General features: G+C 45.9%; 1 protein-coding gene across 1 annotated transcript; it reads right to left on the reverse strand.

The window, feature by feature from the left end:
• Positions 1–203: 203 nt before the first annotated feature.
• Positions 204–24,139, reverse strand: LOC309346998 (neuroblastoma suppressor of tumorigenicity 1-like). The gene is made up of 4 exons (XM_081871422.1): positions 23,385–24,139; positions 6,402–6,596; positions 4,106–4,217; positions 204–2,025 (listed from the first exon to the last, which is right to left on the reverse strand). The coding sequence occupies exons 2-4, from the start codon at positions 6,566–6,568 to the stop codon at positions 1,780–1,782; spliced, it is 525 nt and encodes a 174-aa protein (XP_081727548.1). The 5' UTR covers positions 6,569–6,596; positions 23,385–24,139; the 3' UTR covers positions 204–1,779.
• Between the last annotated feature and the right edge of the window lie 464 nt (positions 24,140–24,603).

The raw sequence follows: 24,603 nt of genomic DNA on the forward strand, positions 1-24,603 counted from the left end.
CAATTCTTCTGCCCCTTGTATGACACTATCTTAGATCCACAGAAGTTGCTGCACATGACCGACTTAAGTCTGTTACCCGCAGTGGGTCTACTCTGAGCAGGACTTAGAGGGAAGCAGCCCCACATAAACATTTGCTCTTGGATTTGCATTCTGAAAGGACTATATTGTCTCGCTCGACAAAAAACCCGGAGTGACACGGTATGTGGATGTTGGATCTAATTTATTTAATTAAGAGGGATGAATAACACAACGATAAAGATGGAAATATATATAACGTGTGTGTGTGTGTGAGAGAGAGAGAGGCCATGAAGAGTGTTGTAGTCAGCAGAGCAAGGAGAGAGGCTGGGTGCATACAAAGGCAAGAGTTCGAATCTCACGCTAAACATTCAGTGATTAAGACGTTTAAAAATTCAAGGAAAGGTTGGGCAAGATGGCAGCCTCTTCATTCAATAATCTGACTCACGTCAGATTCAGATTACATTAAATTCCCACAGAAAAGGCTGTAGCTCAATGGTAGAGTATCTGCTCTTGTAGGCAGAAGATCCCAGGTTCGTTCCCCAACACCTCTAAGTAATTGTGGGAATGTCCTCTGCCTGAATTCCTGGAGAGCCGCTGTCGGTCAGTGTTGGCAATCCTAGGTTGGATGGACCAGTGGTCTGTCTTGGAATAAGACTACCTTCTGTGCACCTCCTCATTGATCCAGCCCTTTATTCATAACCACGAGGGCTAGAATCTTTAGGAAAACCAGAACCCAGCGACAAGAGTGTCTGCTTTGCAATCAGAAAGTCCCCAGTTTGACCCGTCATCTCCAGGTAGGGCTGAAACCCCATTGAGCTGCTGCCAGTCAGCGTTGACAATATTGAGCTAGATCTGACTCACTAAAAATGTTCCCACCTGTTTCTTCCCCCTCGCCCAGTGCTCTCCAATAAAATTTCCTTTGCTCCCTTCTATCTTCCGTTCATTAAAGTGCTGCTAGGAAGTCAAACAGGGGTAAGCAAAGTGGTGCCGTCCAGACTCCAGCTCCCAGTAGTCCCAGCCAGCATGGCCACTGTTCAAGAATGATGGGAGTTGGAGTCCAGCGACACCAGGAGGGACACGAGCTCGCCAACCCCACATTAAAAGAAGGCAGAGTTGTGATGGAGGTAGCTAGGGGCAGTGAAGGCAAGTGAGGGCAGAACTCAAACGTGCAAGAAATGTCTCGCTTCTGCTGCTAAAAAAGCACCAAAGGGGAGAGTCTCTTTTGTCAAAAACGGGGGGTTTTGGGGGGGTCCAGTCCGGCTCCTCCGAGATCGGTCCTCGATTCCCCAGTGGTAGAACTGGACCCACGGCGTCTGTGGTTCCTGCACTGCCAGGGGGTCCCTTCCAAGTCTACAATTCTATATGTAGTCTTCACAGAGAAATGTCCTGATGGAAAGCCAGAAACCGAGAAGCCGCCTTAGATGTCTTTGTTTCAGGTGTCCGCCGGACCTTCAAGAGGAAAGGTCCCCAGAGACCTCTCTCTCTCATTTTGCCCCTCCCTCTTCCCTCACCCCCCCAATATATTAGAGCAGTGTGCAGTTTCGTCAGTGATGCCCTCCCAACCACCCCCTCCCCCAATTCTCTCGCCGGTTGCCAGCTTGTCCCATTGGCCGCCCCCGGTGAAAGGTCCGCCTTCAGCTTGGCCTCTGCTTCCCCACGACCACGTTGTCAAGAGCAAAGCATGATGGGTATTTGAGAGGCGGGGGGAAAGTCATCAAGGCCTGGGCTGAAGGGGCAGTTCACCCCCCGGAAGGTCGGAGGTCAGTCCTTGGCCTCGTCTTCATGGTGGTGATGGTTGGAGGCCTCTTCCCCTGGGTGGTGGTGGCCATAGGGGTGGGGGTGAGGACCCTCAGCCGGCAGGTTCTCGTCGCCGTTGACGTAGACGTTGAGGAGCGCCCCTTCTTGGCTCTGCTCTTTTCCACATGCCTGGCAGCTGCAATGGAGGATCTTCTCCACCAGTTTGTCCACCCTGGGGATGTCTTCGTTGCTAGGGCAGTCCAGTGTCACCTGGGGGAAGGAGAAGACATCAGAACACGCAGGAAGAGCTTGGCTGATGGATCAGGCCCATCCAGTCCAGCTTTCTGTTATCACAGCAGTCAACCTGTAGGAACCCCTCAAGCAGGACCTGAATTCAAGACCCGTCTCCTCTCCTGGTATTCAGAAGCACTGCTGCCTCTTGCCATACGTAGCTCTCAGGGCCATCAGTGGCTGTCTCTTCCCGAAATCTGGCTCACCCTCTTTTTTCAGAGAACCGCCACAATCATCTAACATATAACACCGGTCCTGAAAGACCTACATTGGCTCCCAGGATGTTTCCAAGCACAATTCAAAGTGTTGGTGCTGACCTTGAAAGCCCTAAACAGCCTCGGCCCAGAATACCTGAAGGAGTGTCTCCACCCCCATCATTCAGCCTGGACGCTGAGGTCCAGCTCTGAGGGCCTTCTGGTGGTTCCCTCCCTGCGAGAAGTGAGGTTACAGGGAACCAGGCAGAGGGCCTTCTCGGTGGTGGTGCCTCCCTGTGGAACGCCCTCCCATCAGATGTCAAGGAAATAAACAACTATCTGACTTTTAGAAGACATCTGAAGGCAGCCCTGTTTAGGAAAGCTTGTAATGTTTGATGTTTTATTGAATTTTTAATATTTTGTTGGAAGCCGCCCAGAGTGGCTGGGGAAACCCAGCCAGATGGGTGGGGTATAAATGATAATAATATATTATCATCATCTAAGAACATCATGAGCTCTGCCGTTGGGTCAGGTCAAAGTTTCATCTAGTCCAGCTTCCTGTTCTCACAGAGACCAACAAGATGCCGCTTATGGGAAACCTGCAAACAGGATCTGACCATAAGAGCACACTTGCCTTCCTGCTTTTTATTTTTTTTTGTAGCAACTGGTATTCAGAATACCAGTGCTGCCTCCAGCCATACAAGCAGAGCATAGTGATCACAAGTTAGTGAATTTCTCTCTAAAGCCATTGCATGTAGTACCCATTGCACGTCTTGTATGGATCTAGGGGCGAGGTCTAATAAGAAACTTGAGTCTGGCTACCAGATCAGTGGCCTACTCAGCCCTCAGCAACATTCTTCCCACTTGTGATTCCCACTCTAGCCCCTTACTTGCTGCCCCACAGTGAATCCCCCCTCCACACAAATATTCCATCTGTTTATTTATTGGAGAAGGGATGCTAATGGGTATTCAGTGAACAGCCCTTCTTGGACGATCACCACACAAATCCGCTCCACTTCCCAGTGGGGAGGAGTTGCGGTGGACCGCGTGGCCACCCACTCCCCACTGGGGGCGGGGGACTTTGTCCCCCATTGCCTGGGGGATCCCGTCCACATCAGAGCCCGGCCAGCCAATCCGCCGGCCGGGGGGGGGGCATGGCCGGGGCCGTTTAAACGGAGGAGCGAGCCAGAGGACGTCCTCTTTGGCTCACTTCCTCAATCACCCGCCCTCCCTCCCTATTTTGCAGGTTAGGCAATGACCTTGCTATGGACCTCGGTTGGTCGCCTTGGTTGTCTGAGGGGCCTGGTAGGAATTTTTCCACTTGGCAAATTGGCACTGGCCACTTGGTTTTCGCCTACCTCGTAGCAATCGTCACAACTTTGTTAGGGTTGCGGTTAGGCATTGTTTGACCTTGTGTGGGGGAGGGGAGGTGTGGCCATCACCTGCCCCTCCATGCTTAAGGGTATTCCGTTAAAGGAATCCAGGGGTGTTGATCTAGTCTGAAGCCCGGCTGGGGGGCTAAGGCCTTGACACGACCCCGACAGGAACGCCAGGGGGAGCTTGAGTTGGTACGGATCGACAGGGCTCCCCCTACCGGTGGCTTACCCTTACTGGGGACTTCCTGTACAATAGGCAGGAGTCAGATATAGTGAGGTCCAATCAATGCCTAAGCCAATACCGCTTATAGCAATAAAGCTTATTGCAATAAAGCTTATTGCAATACCGCTTTATTGCAATAAAGTTGTGTCCAAAATTTGCCCAATAACATAAACCTAGTATCTGTGTCCTTGTGTGAGTTATTTCCAACGAGGGGGTGGCTGCGGGGTCTCGACATGCAATTTTCCATCCTGAGCGGTATTACTTACCACTTCCCACATGGAGAGGGCTGGCATGCAGGAATCACAGTGCACCAGGGACTCAGTAGATTGTGGGAAGGTGTTGGGAACGCTATAGCTGAAACACTGCCCCAAGCAGGCTCTGCGGACGAGAGGTGAAGATTAGGAAGATGCTAAAAGCCTGAGAGATGAGGGTTGGGTTCAAAATTGGGGAGGGAGCACCAAACTTCCTTTTTTAAAAAAAAAAAAAAAAAAGATATTTATTCAAAATTTCCAGAATGTATAAATACAATAAAAAACAAAGAAAAAATACAACAGAAAAAAAGATAAGAAAAAAGAAAAAAAAAAGAAAAATACACATCCCTTATTACATCTATTCATTTGCCTGTTTCTTGGACCTCCTCACACCTCCCTTTTTGTATTCTAATTCGTTGTTTCAGCAAATTCTTCCCATATTTCTCAATTTTTATTTAAATAATTTATCTTAACAACCTATCTCATTGATTAATTCAACATATTCTTTCCATCTTTTACCATATTCTGTTATTCAATTTACCTTAATTTATTTAACCTTATCTTACCTTAAAAACCTTAAGGAGCACCAAACTTCCTGAGTGGACTGACCATCCCTTGCCTCTTAATTAAGAAACCAGAAGCATTTTTACTTGGCATTGTAGGAGATGATATAAATAGAAAGGACTGTAAGTTGTTTCTATATGCAGTGACAGCAGCAAGCATATTATTGGCACAAAAATGGAAGCAAGAAGAACTACCGACGAAAGAAGAATGGAGGATGAAACTGATGGACTATGCAGAACTAGATAAATTAACAGGAAGTATTCGAAACCAGCGGGACCAGAGATTCTCAGAAGACTGGAGTAAATTTATGAACTATTTGAAAAGCAATTGTGATGAACAGATTACGCTAGTAGGTTTGCAAGAAGTTTTGTAAGGTGAATTATTTGAAATATTGCAAGAAAGATCACGAGGAGCATTATTAGTCAAGGATAATTAAAGGTAATATGAAATTAAGAAATGGATAATAAGTGATAAAGAACGGAAAATCATCAGAGGTGTTGACGGAAGTCTAAAAATATTGTATAAGATGAGAAGTTATGTTGTATGACTGTTGGAACTGATATGTTAGAAAATTAATAAAAATGTATATTTAAAAAGAGAGGCCATCCCTTGCCTTCACTGCCCCTAGCTACCTCCATCCCAGCTCTGACATCTTTTAATGAAAGGATGGGAAACCTGCAGCTCTTGAAAGGTTTCTCAGCTACAACTCTGGCCACTGGCAATAGGCTGGCTGTGTCCATTGGGGACTGAAGTCTGAAAACAGCTAGAATTAGGCCATCACTTGCCTTCACTGCCCCTAGCTACCTTTAATACAGGGAAGGGGACCATTGGTCATGCTGGGCCCAAGCATGGCCAACAGGTGGTGCTAGAGAGCAAAATGGAGTCCTACAACAAATGAAGAACGCCAGGTTCCCCTTCCCCAAACTAGACCATCACTTGCCTTCACTGTCCCTAGCTACCTCCATCACATCTCTGACTTCAGTTGTTTCTGGACTCCAACTCCCATCTACCCTCACCATTAGGCATGCTGGTTTTGACTGGTGTAAGCTGAAGCCCAACAACAGCTCAAGGGCCATAGTTTTCACATCCTTGTTTTTACAAGGTCATTGCTGTCTTGGGTTCTCAACATTTTTTACTTACTTATTATTCTTTTTTTTTTTTTAGCGTTTCTTTTATGCCATAAGATTTATATACTGCTTGATTGTAAAAACAACAACACCCACCTCAAAGCGATTTGCAAAAAAGAATAAAATGAAATTATCGGTGAAAACAGTTAAAAACAGCAACTTAAAACATTTTTAAAAATGAAATAACCTAAAAAACATTAGAATACATGTGGATATTCTACATATCTGGGTAGGCTTGCCTAAACAACAATAACAAATTTTTTTAGCAATCACTGAAAGCAGTATAGTAAGTGAAAAAAAAATAAAATTATTAAAGGTGCCTGTCTGATATCAAAAGGCAGGGAGTTCCAAAGACTGGGTGCTGCACCTTAAAAAATTGAGTTCTTACAAATGTGGAACTATTAACAGTGCCATGTGTGCCACTTTTCATCATGGCGGAAAATTACAAATCGGTTTACAGCCACGATGCTTTTACTTGTGATACGTTAACAGGAAGAGGCAGAAATTAATTTCCGGAGTCGTGCTGGTCGGAGCTGGTGGAAGTTGGGAGTGCAACACAGCTTGGGGAAGATAGCTATGGGAGATCTGGAGATGTTGGATCCATTGGCCCAGTACTGTACCTGTTCTGGATGGATTTGGACTCGCACCCGCTGTGCCCAACGATCTGGGTGATGTTCTTCGCCTCGCACCAGGCGCTCTTGTCCGGAAAGAGGGCCAGCTTGCTAATGGGAGGAGGCGCCGCCAGGATCAAGGCCGGGACGAGGGTGGTCACCAGGAACTTCAGCATCTTGGCCTTTTCCAACGAAATCCTAGAACTGGGGGAAAGGGGTTCAAGAAGGATAAGAAGCGTCAGAACACCAGAAAAATCTGCATTATATATTCGTATCGTATCGTATCGTATCGTATCGTATCGTATCGTATCGTATCGTATCGTAAAACCTTTATTGGCATCACCTACAATGTCCAAAACAAATCAATACAGAATTACCACTACTTTCTTGGGCTCCATGATCACTGCAGATGGTGACAGCAGCCACAAAATTAAAAGACGCCTGCTTCTTGGGAGAAGAGCAATGACAAACCTAGGCAGCATCTTAAAAAGTAGAGACATCACCTTACCAACAAAGGTCCACATAGTAAAAGCTATGATTTTCCCATTAGTGATGTATGGAAGTGAGAGCTGGACCATAAAGAAGGCTGATCGCCGAAGAATTGATGCTTTTGAATTCTGGTGGTGGAGGAGACTCTTGAGAGTCCCGTGGACTGCAAGAAGATCAAACCTATCCATTCTGAAGGAAATCAGCCCTGAGTGCTCACTGGAAGGACAGATCCTGAAGCTGAGGCTCCAATACTTTGGCCACCTCATGAGAAGAGAAGACTCCCTGGAAAAGACCCTGATGTTGGGAAAGATGGAGGGCACAAGGAGAAGGGGACGACAGAGGACGAGATGGCTGGACAGTGTTCTCGAAGCTACCAGCATGAGTTTGACCAAACTGCGGGAGGCAGTGGAAGACAGGAGTGCCTGGCATGCTCTGGTCCATGGGGTCACAAAGAGTCGGACACAACTAAACGACTAAACAACAACAATGAAGGACTTGATCTGGAGTCGCCATGGACGGTGGAAATTGCTTGCTGGCGAGTGGATTAGGGGTGTAAGAATAAAAGAAGGATCCTGCTGATCTAGTCCAGCATCCTGTTCTCACAGGGCCCGACCCGATGCCTCTTCTGGGAAACCTGAGAGCAGGATTCGAACACAGAAGCAATTCTCCCCTGCTGGCAACTGGTATTCGGAAGTATCTGTTCTGCCGGGACAGGGCTGTAGCTCAGGGGCAGAGCATCTGATTTGCATACAGAAAGTCCCAGGTGCAATCTCTGGCATCTCCAGAGACCCCCTGCCCCAAACCCCTGGAGAAACACTACCCCTTAAGTGTGCATGGGGCAGTTTTCCATGTTTCTAACAGAAAGCCGATATTTCAGAGTGTGGCCAGTAGGTGGAGCTCCAGGGCAAGACAAACTAGGAAGTTCTGGTGTAAAATCTATTTGGGGGAAGACGGTGGCCAACATAGGAGCCAACTCCTAGGGGTTGAGGTCCCTCCACCCCCCCATAAAATACTTGAGGGGGCCGCCCCCCAAAAAATAATGAGCATTGCCATTCAAATAGTGTGCATGTGTTGCATCATGTGACCTTTTAAAAAAAATTAAAATATAACTTTACTGAATAATACAATCAAATTTCCAGACATATCTGCAAAAACATAATTATTTACATATTTGCCAAACATAAACTGTGAAAGAAGATAGAGAGTAAGAAGAAACGAAAAAAGGAAAAAAGGGAATGCTGTTTTCCATAAACAGTAATTCCAGAGCTACACTTACACACATTATAAAATACAAATCTTAATTAAAATATCTTAAGAGACTTCCACCACCTAAACCACACTTCTTTTGTTATTTAATTCTCCTTTACCTCTGTTCTTCACTTCCATCCCTTTAGATCCCTTAGGAACATCATGTGACCTATATGCAGGGTGGGGTTTACCTGCCCCCCCCCCACATTTTATTCACGTTAGCATCCCTGGTTGCCAACTGACCAAGGAAAAATCTTCCTGGGATGCTCTTCTGCCTTTAGTACCAGCAGAATGTGAAGAAATTGGCTCTTCGCCAGCATGAAGGGAAGCAATATCACCATCTCAAAAAATAAAATGAATTTGAAATAATTTACTTGGGGCTGATAATTTTTCAGGTGGTTTGAGACAGTGGTAATACGTCTCTTCATCCTGCCAAATACAGTGGTACCTTGGTTTGCATACATTTTGGATTACAAACACGTCAAACCCGGAAGTGCGTATCCCGAAACCATTTTTTTGGGATTACGAACAAATTTTTTTTGGAGGCCTCATTGGCGAAAGCGTGCCTTGGGTTACAACCTGTTTTGGTTTACAAACATCCCTCCGGAACGGGTTATGGTTGTAAACCAAGGTACTATTGTAGTCCATTTTTATTTTTATTCCATCCTTTCTCCCAGGAATGAGGTGGTATATTATTATTATTATTATTATTATTATTATTATTATTATTATTATTACTATTATTATTATCCACACCACTTTATATTTTTAAGGGGGAAAATTCAAAGCTGTTTAGAACACATTAAAACAGGCATAGGCAAACTCGGCCCTCCAGCTGTTTGGGGACTACAACTCCCATCATCCCTAGCTAACAGGACCAGTGGTCAGGGGTGATGGGACTTGTAGTCCCAAAACATCTGGAGGGCCGAGTTTGCCTATGCCTGCATTAAAACATCAAATAAAGCAATCCAGTGTTAAAAATACAGTGTCCTCAAAACGTCGTTGGCAAGCTTTAAAGCAGCAGATCAATTAACCAGAGCTTTAGCTGATTAATTAGTGAGCTCCTTTGGTTCTGGTATGTTATGGTCAACAGAAGGAAAGAGAAAGTTTTGGACAAGCTCTGTTGCGGCAATTAAGAAGACGCCATCCTCAACACATGATTTGCACGCTGTAAAATCATCCCTAAACTTAGACCTTCACTTGCCTTCACTGCTTCTATTACTACTATGTGATCAAAAGCATTTTGATCTGACTGGAGCATTGGGAAGGAACTGTCACTTTCTAACATAAATAATGCGTGCCATTGGTTCTCAGGAGTACTATGAAACCCATAACCATTGGGAAAGAAATTGAAATTGAAACAGCCACTATTGCAATGCCGTTATACAAAATCTGTGGTACATCCCCATTTGCTGTGATTCTTGCATTGCATGGGGTCAGACTAGATGAGTCTTGGAGTGCCCTTCCAACTTTCCAGTTCTGAGATTCTATGAATATCGTGTACAAAATGGATATTGTAGAGTTGGAAAAGGTTCTGAAGAAAGGGAAACCCAAAATTTTAACAAGGGTGGATGGGTGTGGAGCGACTCCCTTATGAGGAAAGGTTGAAGCAGCTGGAGTGTTTTGGTTCAGAGAAAAGGGAAGAGGTGAAATTATAGAAATTTATAAAATTATGCGCAGCATGGAGAAAACGGATAGAGAAAGGGTTTTTTTCTCCTTCTCTTATAACATCAGAACTTGTGTATACTCCGTGAACCTGGATGTGGGAGGATTTAGGACAGATTTTTTAAAAACACCTGTGGAACTCACTTCCACAAGAAGTGGGAAACATCCACCAACCGAGGTGGCCTAAAAAGAGGATTAGACAAACCGATCCAGCAAGTTCTTCTTGTGGTCTTATAATATTACAGTGGTACGTCGGGTTACATACGCTTCAGGTTACAGACTCTGCTAACCCAGAAATAGTGCTTCAGGTTAAGAACTTTGCTTCAGGATGAGAACAGAAATTGTGCTCCGGCGGCGCGGCGGCAGCAGGAGGCCCCATTAGCTAAAGTGGTGCTTCAGGTTAAGAACAGTTTCAGGTTAAGAATGGACCTCCAGAACGAATTAAGTACTTAACCTGAGGTACCACTGTACAAGATATCGTAGACTTGGTAAACTCTCTGGCTCTTCTTGATTTTGCATGTTAACATCTCACACCATTTTCAGCGTTGCTCAGCTACAAGACGTGTTTTTAAAAGGACTCGTTCATTATTTTTTTCTCGGCTTCGCAAGCTCGTGCCCTTTAAAAAAACAAACCAGCCACTTGCAAGTCTTTGCTCCGAGATGTCAAGCCGGGGTTCCCTGCACAGACTTGCCCCAAGAGGATTTCGTACTCCACATTGGCACGGGCAGAAAACCGGTCTCGGGTACACAGGCAAGATGCAACTGGGTACCCAAACAGACATGTATCGACACGGACTCTTGCCCAACCGCCCTTGTACGGCAGCCAAGGCGCAAAGCCATGAGCAGCCCTCAATCACCACCCTCCCAATCTTTCCCTGAGCCTTGTTTATAAAGATCTCCCTTCCGTCATGCGAGCTCAGACCCGCACGGACAGATGATGTAAGCAGGCTTGGAGCTTTCAGGGGAAAGAGGACAACATTGAAAGCAACAACTCCTACACTTGGGATGATCTGGTGGAAATGTCACCATACAGGCATTGGAAATGGCGTTGGGATGTGGCACTAAGCGCATACCCTCCAACCTTTTTCTGATGAAAACAGCGACATCCTATTCTATTGTTGTTGTATTTCTATCGTGCCCATCTGATTGGGTTGCCCCAGCCACTCTCGGCGGCCTCCAACATGTATATAAAGCATAATAAAACATTAAATATTTTTTTAAAACTTCCCTATACAGGGCTGCCTTCAGACGTCTTCTAAAGGTTGTCTCGGGGGGTTGCATAACTCCTTCAACATTTCTCCGATGAAAATAGGGGTGTCCTAAGGAAAAGCAAGTATGGGATGCGGGTGGCGCTGTGGGTTAAACCACAGAGCCTAGGACTTGCCGATCAGAAGGTTGGTGGTTCGAATCCCCGCGACGGGGTGAGCTCCCATTGCTCGGTCCCTGCTCCTGCCAACCTAGCAGTTCAAAAGCACGTCAAAGTGCAAGTAGATAAATAGGTAGCTCTTTGGCGGGAAGGTAAACGGTGCTTCCATGCGCTGCTCTGGTTCGCCAGAAGTGGCTTAGTCATGCTGGCCACATGACCCGGAAGCTGTACGCCGGCTCCCTTGGCCAATAAAGCGAGATGAGCGCCTCAACCCCAGAGTCGGCCACGCCTGGACCTAATGGTCAGGGGTCCCTTTACCTTTACCTAAGGAAAAGCGGGACATTCCGGGATCCGATCAAATCTGGGACTGTCCCTAGATTCAGGATCAGTGTTAGAAACTGAAATAGGAAAGGTAGGAGCTAAATGGCACCTTAAACCTAGGTTATGGGAGCAACAATGGAATGTCTAGGCGAGCTTTTTTTTTAATAACAAGAATACAAAGCTGAAAATGAACGAACTGCAGTTGAAATCTTATATTCATTTTTCACATGGTCTAGTCCTCATCTGAAGACTGCAGAATGCCAAAGCCATACTTCCCCTGCCCACCCCCCTAATATTCTTAAGAGGATCTCTTCTCCAGTCTTCAGAGAGCAGCTGGAAGTGGGGAGGCAGAAAAAGGTCCTCCTTTCCTTCCACTCTGCAGTAATAATAATAATAATAATAATAATAATAATAATAATAATAATAATAATTTATTTATATCCCACCCTCTCCAGCCGAAGCTGGGCTCGGAGCGGCTAACAACAGTAAAAATAACACAGTTTACATAAAATCACAATCAATTAATCTGAAATCTTAGGGGCAGCACCGCTCCCAGAGCTCAGAAACTGCTCGCGCTCATGAAATTCCCGGTTGCAAAATTCGCCTAGAACAATGGGAGTTTTCGAACGCTGTCCGGGATGCACCAGAAGTTTGTCTCGGGACAGATAAAATACAGGACTTCTTCAGGCGGCGTGTAGTCAGACTGTGGAACTCGCTGCAACAGGAAACGGTGATGGCCACCAACTTGGATGGCGTTAAAAGAGGATGAGGCGAATTCATGGAGGAAAAAACTATATCAGTGATGCTTCTGAGTGACAGTTTCTGGAAGCCCTGGGAAGGGAGAGGGCTTTTGTATTCCGTTCCTGCTTGAGAGCTTCTCAGAGGCATCTAGTTGGCCACCATGAGAACAGGATTCTGGGCTAGATGGGCCCCTGGCCTGATCCTGTTGAAGACTCTGCTCATGCCCTTGAGCTTCTCCAGAAGGTCTTGTTTCCTAACCCCGAGTGGGTCCAGAACAGCGAGCTGCAAAGGGCCCCTGGCTCAGCAGAAGAGCACCTGCTTTGCATGCAGAAGGTCCCGGGTTCAAATCCTTAGCATCGCTAGGGAGGGCTGGGAAAGAAACCCCAGGAAGCCAGGGCAACTATGATACAGTGGTACCTCGGGTTGCAGATGCTTCAGGTTATAGACCCTTCAGGTTACAGACTCCGCTAACCCAGAAATAGTACTTTGGGTTAAGAACTTTACCTCAGGATGAGAACAGAAATCGCTCGGCAGCAGCTGAAGGCCCCATTAGCTAAAGTGGTACCTCAGGTTAAGAACAGTTTCAGGTTAAGAACGGATCTCCAGAACCTATTAAGTTCTTAACCCGAGATACCACTATACTTAGGCTCAGATTTGGTGTGAAGGTTTCCTGTGCTCCTATCCCAGACCTGCTAAAATATCCTCATTCTGGGGTTGCTTAATTCTGCAGGGAGTGTGGCGTCGTACATTTAAAACACCATGACGCCACTTTAACGGTCATGGAGAATCCTGAGAATGGCAATTTCTTAACAGCGCTGATCTCTCCGAGGTACAATCCCCAACACCCAAACTACTCGCCAGAGTGGTGCATGCTCTGGTTATCTCCCACTTGGACTACTGCAATGCGCTCTACGTGGGGCTACCTTTGAAGGGGACCCAGAAACTACAACTAATCCAGAATGCGGCAGCTAGACTGGTGACTGGGAGTGGTCGCTGAGACCACATAACACCGGTCCTGAAAGACCTACATTGGCTCCCAGTACGTTTCCGAGCACAATTCAAAGGGTTGGTGCTGACCTTGAAAGCCCTAAATGGCCTCGGTCCAGTATGTCTGAAGGAGCGTCTCCACCCCCATCATCCAGCCCAGACACTGAGGTCCAGCGCCGAGGGCCTTCTGGCGGTTCCCTCACTTCGATGAAGCAAAGCTACAGTGAACCAGGCAGAGGGCCTTCTCGGTAGTAGCACCCGCCCTGTGGAACGCCCTCCCAACAGATGTCAAGGAAATAAACAACTACCTGACTTTTAGAAGACATCAGGGAAGTTTTTAATGTGTGGCATTTTGATGTATTTTTAATCTTTGTTGGAAGCTGCCCAGAGTGGCTGCAGAAACCCAGCCAGATGGGTGGGGTACAAATAAATTATTATTATTATTATTATTATTATTATTATTATTATTATTATCATTATTACGGTTCCCAGGACTCTCTACGACTGTTAAAAGTGGTACAACAGGACTATAAATGCATTGTCCTTTGCCTCAGGATGTTTTGCTGCCTGGGGGAAAGGACAAGGTCCCCCTCCCCTCAATTTGACAGCCAGAATGGCTGTTGGGGGGCAGTCCTCCATTTGAGGCCCCTTTGGGTCCCTTCCTACCCTACAATTCTATAATTCTATGACCCTAAAGAATGAAAACTTGACAGATGCCTTGATGTTGCTCATCAACAGTTAGCCACCAGAATACCAGTCATAAATACTCCCTGTCGCGGTGAGATGATTTCCATTTAAAGGACAGATCTTCTTTCTAAACCTACATCAATATTTACAAATCAGCACAAGCAGATTTTATGCGCAACAGTGCCCTCTTTTGTGCTTCAGGTTAAACATGTGCTGGACGGAACTATTGTTGTTTAGTCGTTTAGTCGTGATCGACTCTTCACGACCCCATGGACCAGAGCACGCCAGGCACTCCTGTCTTCCACCCCCTCCCGCAGTTTGGTCCAACTTATGCTGGTAGCTTCGAGAACACTGTCCACCCATCTCGTCCTCTGTCGTCCCCTTCTCCTTGTGCCCTCCATCTTTCCCAACATCAGGGTCTTTTCCAGAGAGTCTTCTCTTCTCATGAGGTGGCCAAAGTATTGGAGCCTCATCTTCAGGTTCTGTCCTTCCAGTGAGCACTCAGGGCTGATTTCCTTCAGAATGGAGAGGTTTGATCTTCTTGCAGTGGGACTCTCACAAGTCTCCTCCAGCACCATAATTCAAAAGCACCAATTCTTCAGCGATCAGCCTTCTTTATGGTCTAGCTCTCACTTCCATACATCACTACTGGGAAAACCATGGCTTTAACTATACGGACCTTTGTTGGCAAGGTGATGTCTCTGCTTTTTAAGATGCTGTCTAGGTTTGTCATTGCTTTTCTCCCAAGAACTAGATGGTCTTAAAAGTGTCTGTGCAAAAGGCAAAATCTCAGCGAGATGTTTTGCTTCTAGGGATGCTTCAGGAGAAAGCCAGGCTCTAAGCATCTCTCCAGCACTTCCCACGAACAACCTTTTATAGGCGGCGCCATCAAATATTGATCAAATACTGGGGCTGCAGCTGGTAAGTGCCATGGATTTGCACGACGACCTGAAAGGATTTGGCAGGTAAAACACAATGATGTTTAATGCACTGCAGTCTTTGACAGGCGACATGCAGCGGCATCTGGCAGTATTCAAAGGGGCAAAATGCAATGGCATTTAATACCGGGGAGGTGACAAGCAAATGCATTTAGTAAGTGACTGCACCTGATAGCTTAATGCTGGTAAATAAAAGACAGCTAGAGTGCGTATTGGGGACGCGGGTGGCGCTGTTGGTTAAACCACAGAGCCTAGGACTTGCCGATCAGAAGGTTGGCAGTTCGAATCCCCACGACGGGGTGAGCTCCCGTTGCTCGGTCCCTGCTCCTGCCAACAAAGCAGTTCGAAAGTACGTCAAAGTGCAAGTAGATAAATAGGTACCGCTCTGGCAGGAAGGTAAACGGCGTTTCCGTGCGCTGCTCTGGTTCGCCAGAAGCAGCTTAGTCATGCTGGCCACATGACCCGGAAGCTGTACGCCGGCTCCCTCGGCCAATAAAGCGAGATGAGCGCCGCAATCCCAGAGTCATCCGCGACTGGACCTAATGGTCAGGGGTCCCTTTACCTTTACCTTTAAGCATTTGAAAAATCTATTGAAACCAGACATTATAAGTTCATCTTAGGCTGGGTAGTTCTCAAGTCTCTGTGGCTTTGTTTAATGTTTTGTATTTTTCTCAGAAGGTTGATAAAGAATGTATAATTTACTATTCTGTGTATATTAATCGCTAGCATGTTGCATGAGTCACACTACTTCTATCAACAGCACAGGTTTTTCCAGCAGAGTGTGTATTATACCAGATCACTTGCCTTTTGGACTAAACAGCCTTTCCCACACCTTGCTAAGACTCACACTACAAGAGTGACAGAAGGGGCAAAGCTGGGTTTCTAACAGACCTTATAAATTGCAGGAACGGAATCTCAAAACAAGAGATTAATCCAGATTAATTAACACAGGGTATGAGCAGTGGCGTAGCGTGGGTTGTCAGCACCCGGGGCAAGGCAAGTAATTTGCGCCCCCTAACCCGTGGATTTGCGCCCCCCTAACCCTAACCCCCAGATGTTGCACCCGGTGCGGCCGGCCCCCCCTGCACCCCCCACGCTACACCACTGGGTATGAGCACCACAGAAGCCGAGCATTAATTCCCCCCCCCCAATTAAAAAAAAGTCACATTAGACTTCTTTTAATATGTCTACATATACTTGATTTTGCCGAACATCACAAGTCAGCAAATAAATCTCCATGCCATACCTCAACCGGGTCCTTACGGGACAGAAATTCTTGACATCAGTCCCAGTTAATGTCGCCCTACACAGCGTGAACCCAGCACGAAAACAAACCTTTTTAAAAATAAAAAATGTTTAAAAATAGGTGGCCATCCATGCCCTCTGCTCCAGATAGAAAAAATAGGTGGCCATCCATGCCCTCTGCTCCAGATAGAACCTAAATTTACGTAGGCAATTGCCAAGAGACAATTGAAAGTTGCCTCCAACTAAGAATCAGAATGGGAAGAATTTTTATTTGAATCAGCCACTAGCCATAGCAATATAATAAAATACAATGTATTGAAGTTAGAGGTAAAAACTATCCAAAATACTTTCTGGAGGTTTACTAAGTTTTACTCAGAGTAGACATATTGAAGTTCATAGACCTCAGTTCATCATCAACGGGTCTGTTCTATGTAGGATTAGCATTTGATGCAAACACCCAACAAATGTGCTCCTTATCAGAATTATTCCATTTCCACTCTTATGGAGCAAAGCTATGAAACACTTTTAAAAGATGTGGGTGGAGATGAAAAATTAGTCACTATTGAGAAAAGCACACAACACCACAAGAGACTTTTTGAAAATCAGGGGTCTCTGCGGCATTATAATGATGGCTAATCGCTTGCAAACTTTGAATGGTTTATAAAATGTAGAGGCATTCAGGCCGCTGCCAGTGAAATTTGCAAATAACCCACAACCAATCTTGCGTGTTCTCTTGCCTGAGGTTTTCCTGTTGTTGTTTTTTCCCCAATGCCACTTAATAAAGAGACCTGTGAAACTCCAAACCTTGCACACTTTCCCATCACCTTAAATTGGCTCAGGAAAAGACACAGTTTTATGCACTGTAGAGGTTTAGGATAGACTTCCATCACCGCTGTGGAAGGGATCTGTGTGTGCCGTTTGCGTAAACAGCAACCCCTGTAATCAGTTCTGGCAATGAAAGGTTGTACGTGCAAACACAAACACACACAAGCATGGGATCATCAAATTGTAGAACTAGAAGGGACTCCAAGGGTCATCTAGTCCAACCCTCTGCCACGAAGCAATCCTACAAAAGTTTAGGGAAGCTTTTAATGTTTGATGTATTACAGTATTTTAATATTTTGTTGGAAGCTGCCCAGAGTGGCTGGGGAAGCCAGCCAGATGGGTGGGGTATAAATAATAAATAAATTATTATTATTATTATTATTATTATTATTATTATTATTATTATTATGCTATTCTGTCACATTAAAAAAAATCAACCTACCTCCTAATCCTTCAAGCATCCCAACTTGGGAAAGAGTTTTGCTGAAGCAAGTTAAGCTTTACTTCCAAAGAACCACATTTCGGATCGAATTGTTCTCAAGAGCAACATCTCACTGGAACAGCTCCTTCTTTTAATTTCTGATGTATTTCTTGCTGCTCTGCATCACTTCCCAAAACTCCGTTCATCATATTCCTGGACTTCTGGGGGACAACCTGTCTGGTTCAGCCCAAATTGTATCCTCTTCTCTAGCACACACACACACACACACACACACATATTCACATTTGCTGGGTGGAGAAGAGACAGCCTCAGAATTTGGGGTGTCCTTGGGCAAGGCATGTTCATTGTTGTTGTTGTTTAGTCGTTTAGTCGTGTCCAACTCTTTGTGACCCCCTGGACCAGAGCACGCCAGGCACTCCTGTCTTCCACTGCCTCCCGCAGTTTGGTCAAACTCATGCTGGTAGCTTCGAGAACACTATCCAGCCATCTCGTCCTCTGTCGTCCCCTTCTCCTTGTGCCCTCCATCTTTCCCAACATCAGGGTCTTTTCCAGGGAGTCTTCTCTTCTCATGAGGTGGACAAAGTATTGGAGCCTCAGCTTCAGGATCTGTCCTTCCAGTGAGCACTCAGGGCTGATTTCCTTCAGAATGGAGAGGTTTGATCTTCTTGCAGTCTATGGGACTCTCAAGAGTCTCCTCCAGCACCATAATTCAAAATCATCAATTCTTCAGCGATCAGCCTTCTTTATGGTCCAGCTCTCACTTCCATACATCACTACTGGGATGTATGTTCACTGAGGGACCCTTTTATCCAGAAGGTGCTGGGACAAGCAGTCTTCGGAGACGGACTGAAGCCATTTCAGGCTTTCAAGGTCAGCACCAACACTTTGAATTGTGCTTGGAAACGTACTGGGAGACAACGTAGGACTGGTGTTAAATGGTTCCAGGCGCCAGTCTAGCTGCCACATCCTGGATTAGTTGTGGTTTCTGTACAATTGCTCCCAGTACGTTTCCAAGCACAATTCAAAGTGTTGGTGCTGACCTTTAAAGCCCTAAACGGACTCGGTCCAGTATACCTGAAGGAGCATCTCCACCCCCATTGTCCAGCCCGGACACTGAGGTCCAGCGCTGAGGGCCTGCTGGCGGTTCCCTCACTGCGAGAAGCCAAGTTACAGGGAACCAGGCAGAGGGCCTTCTTGGTAGTGGCACCCGCCCTGTGGAACGCCCTCCCACCAGATGTCAAAGAGAACAACAACTACCAAACTTTTAGAAGACATATTTTAGAAGACACCTGTTTAGGGAAGCTTTTAATGTTTGATGTATTACTGTATTTTAATATTTGGTTGGAAGCCGCCCAGAGTGGCTGGGGAAGCCCAGCCAGATGGGCGTGTTATAAATTATTATTATTATTATTATTATTATTATTATTATTATTATTATTACCTTCAAAGATAGTAGAGCACATGGCAGTTGTCCAAAGCAGGAGATAACCAGGGCATGGACCACTCTGGCGAGACAGTGGTAGGGCAGGAGGCATTGCCACAGTTTAAGGACACACCCCAGCCAGGAAAAAGGCAGGTTGAGGGAGTGGGGAATGGGGTTCATAAGGGGTGTGGCCCCAGGAGGAGCACGACTTGGGGGAAGGCTGGCTGAGAGGGCTGAAGGCCCACGTTGGCCTCTCATCCTGCGATCCCTGCAGTAACCGCAGGATGGCATTGGGACATTGTGTGGACGAGCCTACAAACTTTCGCCGGTGCCTGATGGGTTGATTTTGAGAGAGCAGAGGACCATGAACCCAGCCGCAACTCCAGGTATCACAGTCCAAGTAAGCAATCTCTGAGGGATTTATCCCCAGACATGGATGGAGAGCCAGTGCGGTCCTTCAGGTCCTAAGTCAGCAAGGCCAACAGTCAGGGGAGATGATGGGAGTTGTAGTACGGGAATAAGTGGGGAGCTGCAAGTTCGCATTGCAAGAGGACAGAGCTACAATTGGCATGGCTAGGGGCAGTGAGGGCTAGTGATGGTCTAATTCAGGGAATGGCCATCAGTTGAGGGAGTTGTAGTCTAGCACAATATCTAGAATGCCAGGGGTTCCTCACCTCTGCACCAAAAGAAGGTAGGGTTTTTAAGGGGGTAGCTAGGGCAGTGAAGGCAAGTGAAGGTCGAGTTCCGGAATGGAGAATGACTAGCCTACAAGTACAGTGGTACCTCGGGTTACAGATGCTTCAGGTCACAGACTCCGCTAACCCAGAAATAGTACCTCAGGTTAAGAACTTTGCTTCAGGATGAGATCAGAAATTTGCTCTTGCAGCATGGTGGCAGCAGGAGGCCCTATTAGCTAAAGTGGTGCTTCAGGTTAAGAACAGTTTCAGGTTAAGTACGGACCTCCAGAACAAATTAAGTTCTTAATCCAAGGTACCACTGTATACAGGTCCCCCATCTCTGCCCTAAAAATAAACTGAAAATCATTTCTAAGATACAGAAAGGGACAAATCATGTGGGGGGGGGGGCAATCTTCCCTGTGAGGAAAAAAGAGGAAAGCATTTGATTTTCGCCTTTTTTTTTTTTTTTTACCAGGAAGGTGACTAAAGGAAAGGATAGATATTACGGAGATTTTCTGCTATCGTGAATTAAGAGAGCTTTTGCCCACCGCCCAAGCCAAATCGGCGAGGTTAAGGGCAGATGCGAGAAAATGCTTGTTTGCGCGACACCGAATCAGCTGATGGAACTCACTGCCACAAGATGCGCAGGTGGCTTACAGACTTAGCTGGCTCTAAAGTGGGACTAGGCACCTTCATGGAGGAGAGACGCTTTTCTTTCTCATCTTCACTCACAGTACAAGCCCATTATCTTACAAAGATGGAGAGTTGCCAGTACCCTGCTCACAGTGGTAATTTGCCAGGGTTATGAACTGAACCCAGTAATGCGAAGATTTCGGGAAGTTTTTGATAGATAGCACAGTTACAGAATCTGACCTCACAAAATTAACATCCTCAAAAGCCGGTTGTGTTGACTGGGTGTGTTTAAAAATGGTTAGGCTGTGCTAGGGGGATCTTGTTCGACAATAAATATATGCAAATCCCAAGAACCAGCCGACATGTGTGCTAAACCACCGATCACAAAAGCTAGAAAGCCAAAATTAGGCGCAATGATCATCTCTGGGGGATGACTGAGCGGAGGGAATGTTTCTGAAAATTCAGGAGTAGTGTCTAAACCACCACCGCAACGTTCTATAACCTCATCGCTTTTCAGTGGGGTTTCCCCACTGAAACGCCATCATAGGACCCAAATTTTTGGGGGGGGGTATTAAAATTTGTATTAAAATGGAGAAAGACTTTGAATCTTCCCTAGCCCTCAGGAATTTGGGGAAACTTTTAATCTGCAACATTTTCGCTCTGATTCAAAGGGTGGGTGTTGATACAACTGAGGACAGATTTAGAAAGATAAAATAATCATCATCATCCCACTGGGATTTTTCAGGGGAAACAGGAACTTCCCCAGCAAAGTCTTCTGGAAGGAATCTGGATGTATTTAGGAAAAATTTGCCCCGGAGGTCAGAGGATGTGAAAAGATGTGAATACAAACTATATATTTTACGAGAAAGGTCAGGAGGCAGAAAGAGCCCTTCAAAGCCATCCCAGATTGCTTTTGTCAGTCAAACCCACTAAGAAAATCTATTACTGAGCAATTTGCGATGCCTTCAGATATGTGCTTTTCTACGGGGGGTGCAAGCAAATGTCACTGGGTTTTTTTAAACTGGTTTTGAAAGATCTCATGGCAGCAAGACAGCAAATACTTCTAAGCATGCAGATTGGAACATATGCAACCTTTTAACTTTTCTTTGAAAATGGAAATCTTTTGTTTTCTCTTTGTTCAAGCTCCTCTCCCTCCCCTTTGCCCCCAACCCCCACCCCACCCCAAATGAATTAATTTCAGATTTCTTGGCTCAGTTATCCCCCCCCCCTTTGGAGGGAAAAAGAGAAGAAGAAAAACGGTGGGGGGAGAGAGAGAGACTTGATCAGAGAACAGGCACACACAAAAGAAATTTCCAAAATGCGATTCTTCACGGATTTGCTCCTTTCTTCGCAGGAGAGAGGAAAAGGTGGGAGGTGGAAATATTTTAATGACTCGAAAGCTATGCCCCCCCACCCTACCCCGGCTTCATCTGTAACTGATTTCTATTTGTGAGCTATTTCTCCTCTTTCAAACCATCAATCACAGCAGGGAAAAGGGGAGGAAAAGTCGGGATGGGGGGGAGAGAAGCGTAAAAATCTGGTCTTGATAAATGGAGAAACAGAGAGACAGGTTTGCTTTCATTTCAGGAGGGTGGAGGAGAAAGGGGGAAAATTTGCAAGGGTGTCTGATGCCTGCCACCTCTGCCTTTGCTGCTGGAAGGGGGGACATGAAGGTAGCCTTGCAAATAAGTCCACAGAGATCACTAGCCTGCATGCCCACCCGCCTTCCACACTTGAAATGGACAGGATGAAAAAGAAAGATTAACACTATTCTTTTCCCTTTCGCCAAGCCTCTCTCTCTCTCTGCCTCTTTCTCTCTCTAGCTTGGTCGCCTAGGAGTGAGAGTTACTCACCCCAGAAGAGCAGGCTGAGTCACGGGCCTGGAAAGAGCCGGCTGGAGGAATTATAAACTCACTAAATGAAGGGAGCATGGACGGGTGGATTGGTCCATTTCAGTTTGTCATTTTCAGAAAGGCCACTGGATCAGGCCAGCAGCTCATCTCGTTCAGGATCCCGTTCCCAGAGGTCAGCCCACCACCTTTTCCCATATCAATTTGCCTTGGGGGACGGACAGATGGGAGAAGTCCTCAAGCAATTGCACCAGCAATTTAGTCTGCAACCAGTTTTGTCTAATGTGTGCATCTTTGCAAAGCCGTGTTCCCTAATACAATGCAAAATTGTATGTGATTTTCGCTAATAGAGGGATTTTACTAGACACTTTACCCTGGCCTGTGTTTTCTTCTCATATGCATCACTCAGCTGGAGAACCCCATTGCAAAATTTCGAAAAGCAACGAAATTGTCACCTGTCGTTCCACAAGGGGTTTAATTCTTGTATCCTGCACCTATTTTTCCTGCCGCCCTGTGACTGTACTCTGTGTGTTGTTTATAAAATCAAATAAATGCATTCAAAGCGCAAACTCCGAAGGACAGACACGTTTCGCTTTGCACCAGATTTTCTCGGAAAGCACAAATTCGCTAGGTTCACCTTTCAGTGCAGACTGAATCCTCCTGTTCCCTAGTAAGGAGTAAACTAGGGGACGGTTGGGTGTCAGCTGAAAAGCAGTACAGAATCCACTGGAAAATATAATCTGCGGATGCTTTGATATAGGCGCATCGGCCACCAAGCAAAAGAAGACGCGGCACAGGTCATCACTGGTGGGTGGAGGAAAAGTGGCGACCGCGTTCCACTTTTACTATATGCGTAGAAAGGTCCTGAAATGACCACCACCTACTTCCTTCCATATCTCTCCCTGTTCTAGCCTGACGGGGCAACTGAGCCACTCACACAACACCATCTAAGATGTATGAATCATGTTCGTAAAGAAGCATCATGCCACAGATGTTCAAAAGCTGTTGAGATAGGTTGGAAAACAGAGAACCTACATTATTAAAATCAGATGTGCGTTCTGTTTTAATGCCTTTTCATATCAACTTCAGAAGCACAGCACCAACAAAGTTCTACTCAGGAGTATACCCTTTGAAACTAATGGAGCTACATTTGTCGATACCCATAGGGTCTACTACTGAGTGCGACATGCTGGATACAACCCCACATTTTTATATTTATTTTTTTTAAAACCAGTTGCTTTAATATCAATCTTTTTTCTTTATTCGTACGGCAAGTTTCACACACTGCATTAATGGTCAAAAATCTCGTGTCGCTGAACTTGGCCAATGTCAGAATTGGCAAAACGTTCGGGTCACACAAGACACTTTATAAGTAAGCTAAATCTCAGCTACCCACAGGGAGCCAGAAGGGATACAAAATCATAGCAGAGAAGGCACCCAAAAATGGTTACTTACCATTAAATGGACTGGTCGGAGAGGCGTTCCATCAAAACTTCCTCGGATAATATTCTTGTCTCTTCTTTTTTTAAGGGGGAGGGCACTCAAAAATTAAAACAGCTCATTATCCAGTAAAGTGTGGGCTCCCATTCCTAGCCTTTCTGTAAGCAAATTTCCTCCAAAGGTTTATTTCCAGTTCATCCCAAACGTTTAAGGGAAACGCGGACGGGTATTTTTGCGGGGAGGTGGACAAGAAGACAATTCCTTGCAACCTGAACTTCAGCAAAACTTTTATCTCCTTCTCAGGAACGGAGGAAAAATAAATTATTTCCGAACCAGGCACCGGGATCAAAAAAGTCCTGTGGGGGAAAAACCCTCTAGTCCATTCAGAGTGATTTTTTTTCTCCCCCCTTGGTCAATAATTAAAAGTGTGGGAGTGGAACTATTGAAAGCTTCACCCCCCCCCCCGAAAAAAATCCCCAGAGATCGGAGGAGAAAGAAGGCTGGGAAAAGAGCGAGGAGGAACTCTTAAAAGCTGCTGCTGCTGCTTTCAAAACAATATGCAGGCGTAATAATTATTTGGGGAAGGCGGAAAAAACCCAATTATAATAAGTAGAGTTTTGCAGAGTGCGGCGCAGCTCCTGTGAAAGATCCAAGCTTCCTACAAATGCAAGAATTTCCAGCTCTGAAGAAGAAGAAGAGGAGGAGGAGGGGGAAAGAGGGGGAGATTTGAACTTTCTCGGTGCTTTCTGGCTAGGCTCAAAAAAGGAAAGACAGGAGGGCTCTCCTCCTAGTAAATCAACCCCCCCCCCGTCTCTCCTCCCTTTTTCTCCGGGTAAATCAACCAACCCCAGCCTTTGACTGCTCCCTGTTGAAAAAAGAAAGAAAAGGTGGTGTAGTTGTGGGAAGCAAATCCTCTCTGCTGCCTCTTTTGCCTCTTCAGTGGAGCAAGATTATATTGTGAGCAGACAAGAACCAGCTAGCCAGGACAAGGGGGGGGGGGAATGGGTGGCGATGGCTGGTGGTGATGGGAGATAGTGCCCTCACCCTGTTTCCTTTTTTTTCTCTCTCTCTCAAGGGCGAGGTGGCTTTCCTACTCTTGCAGCTCGGACTGGAGACGGGCCAAGAAACTCCTGCAAAAGTGGCTGGGAAGGCAAAAGGGGTCTGGACTCCAAGGGAAACAAGAAATGAGAGGGAGGGAGAAATGTGTGTGTGTGTGTGTGTGTGTGTGTGTGTG

The sequence above is a fragment of the Podarcis erhardii genome (genome assembly GCF_964252035.2).
Source record: "Podarcis erhardii genome assembly, chromosome: 7".
Lineage (NCBI taxonomy): Eukaryota > Metazoa > Chordata > Lepidosauria > Squamata > Lacertidae > Podarcis > Podarcis erhardii.

Coding starts and splice junctions, on each gene's coding strand:
- LOC309346998 (XM_081871422.1), bottom strand. CDS start 6,568: ATGCTGAAGTTCCTGGTGACCACCCTCGTCCCGGCCTTGATCCTGGCG. Junction 4,218..6,401: donor TCCAAATCCATCCAGAACAG/GTACAGTACTGG, acceptor TCTCGTCCGCAG/AGCCTGCTTGGGGCAGTGTT. Junction 2,026..4,105: donor CCCTCTCCATGTGGGAAGTG/GTAAGTAATACC, acceptor TCCTTCCCCCAG/GTGACACTGGACTGCCCTAG.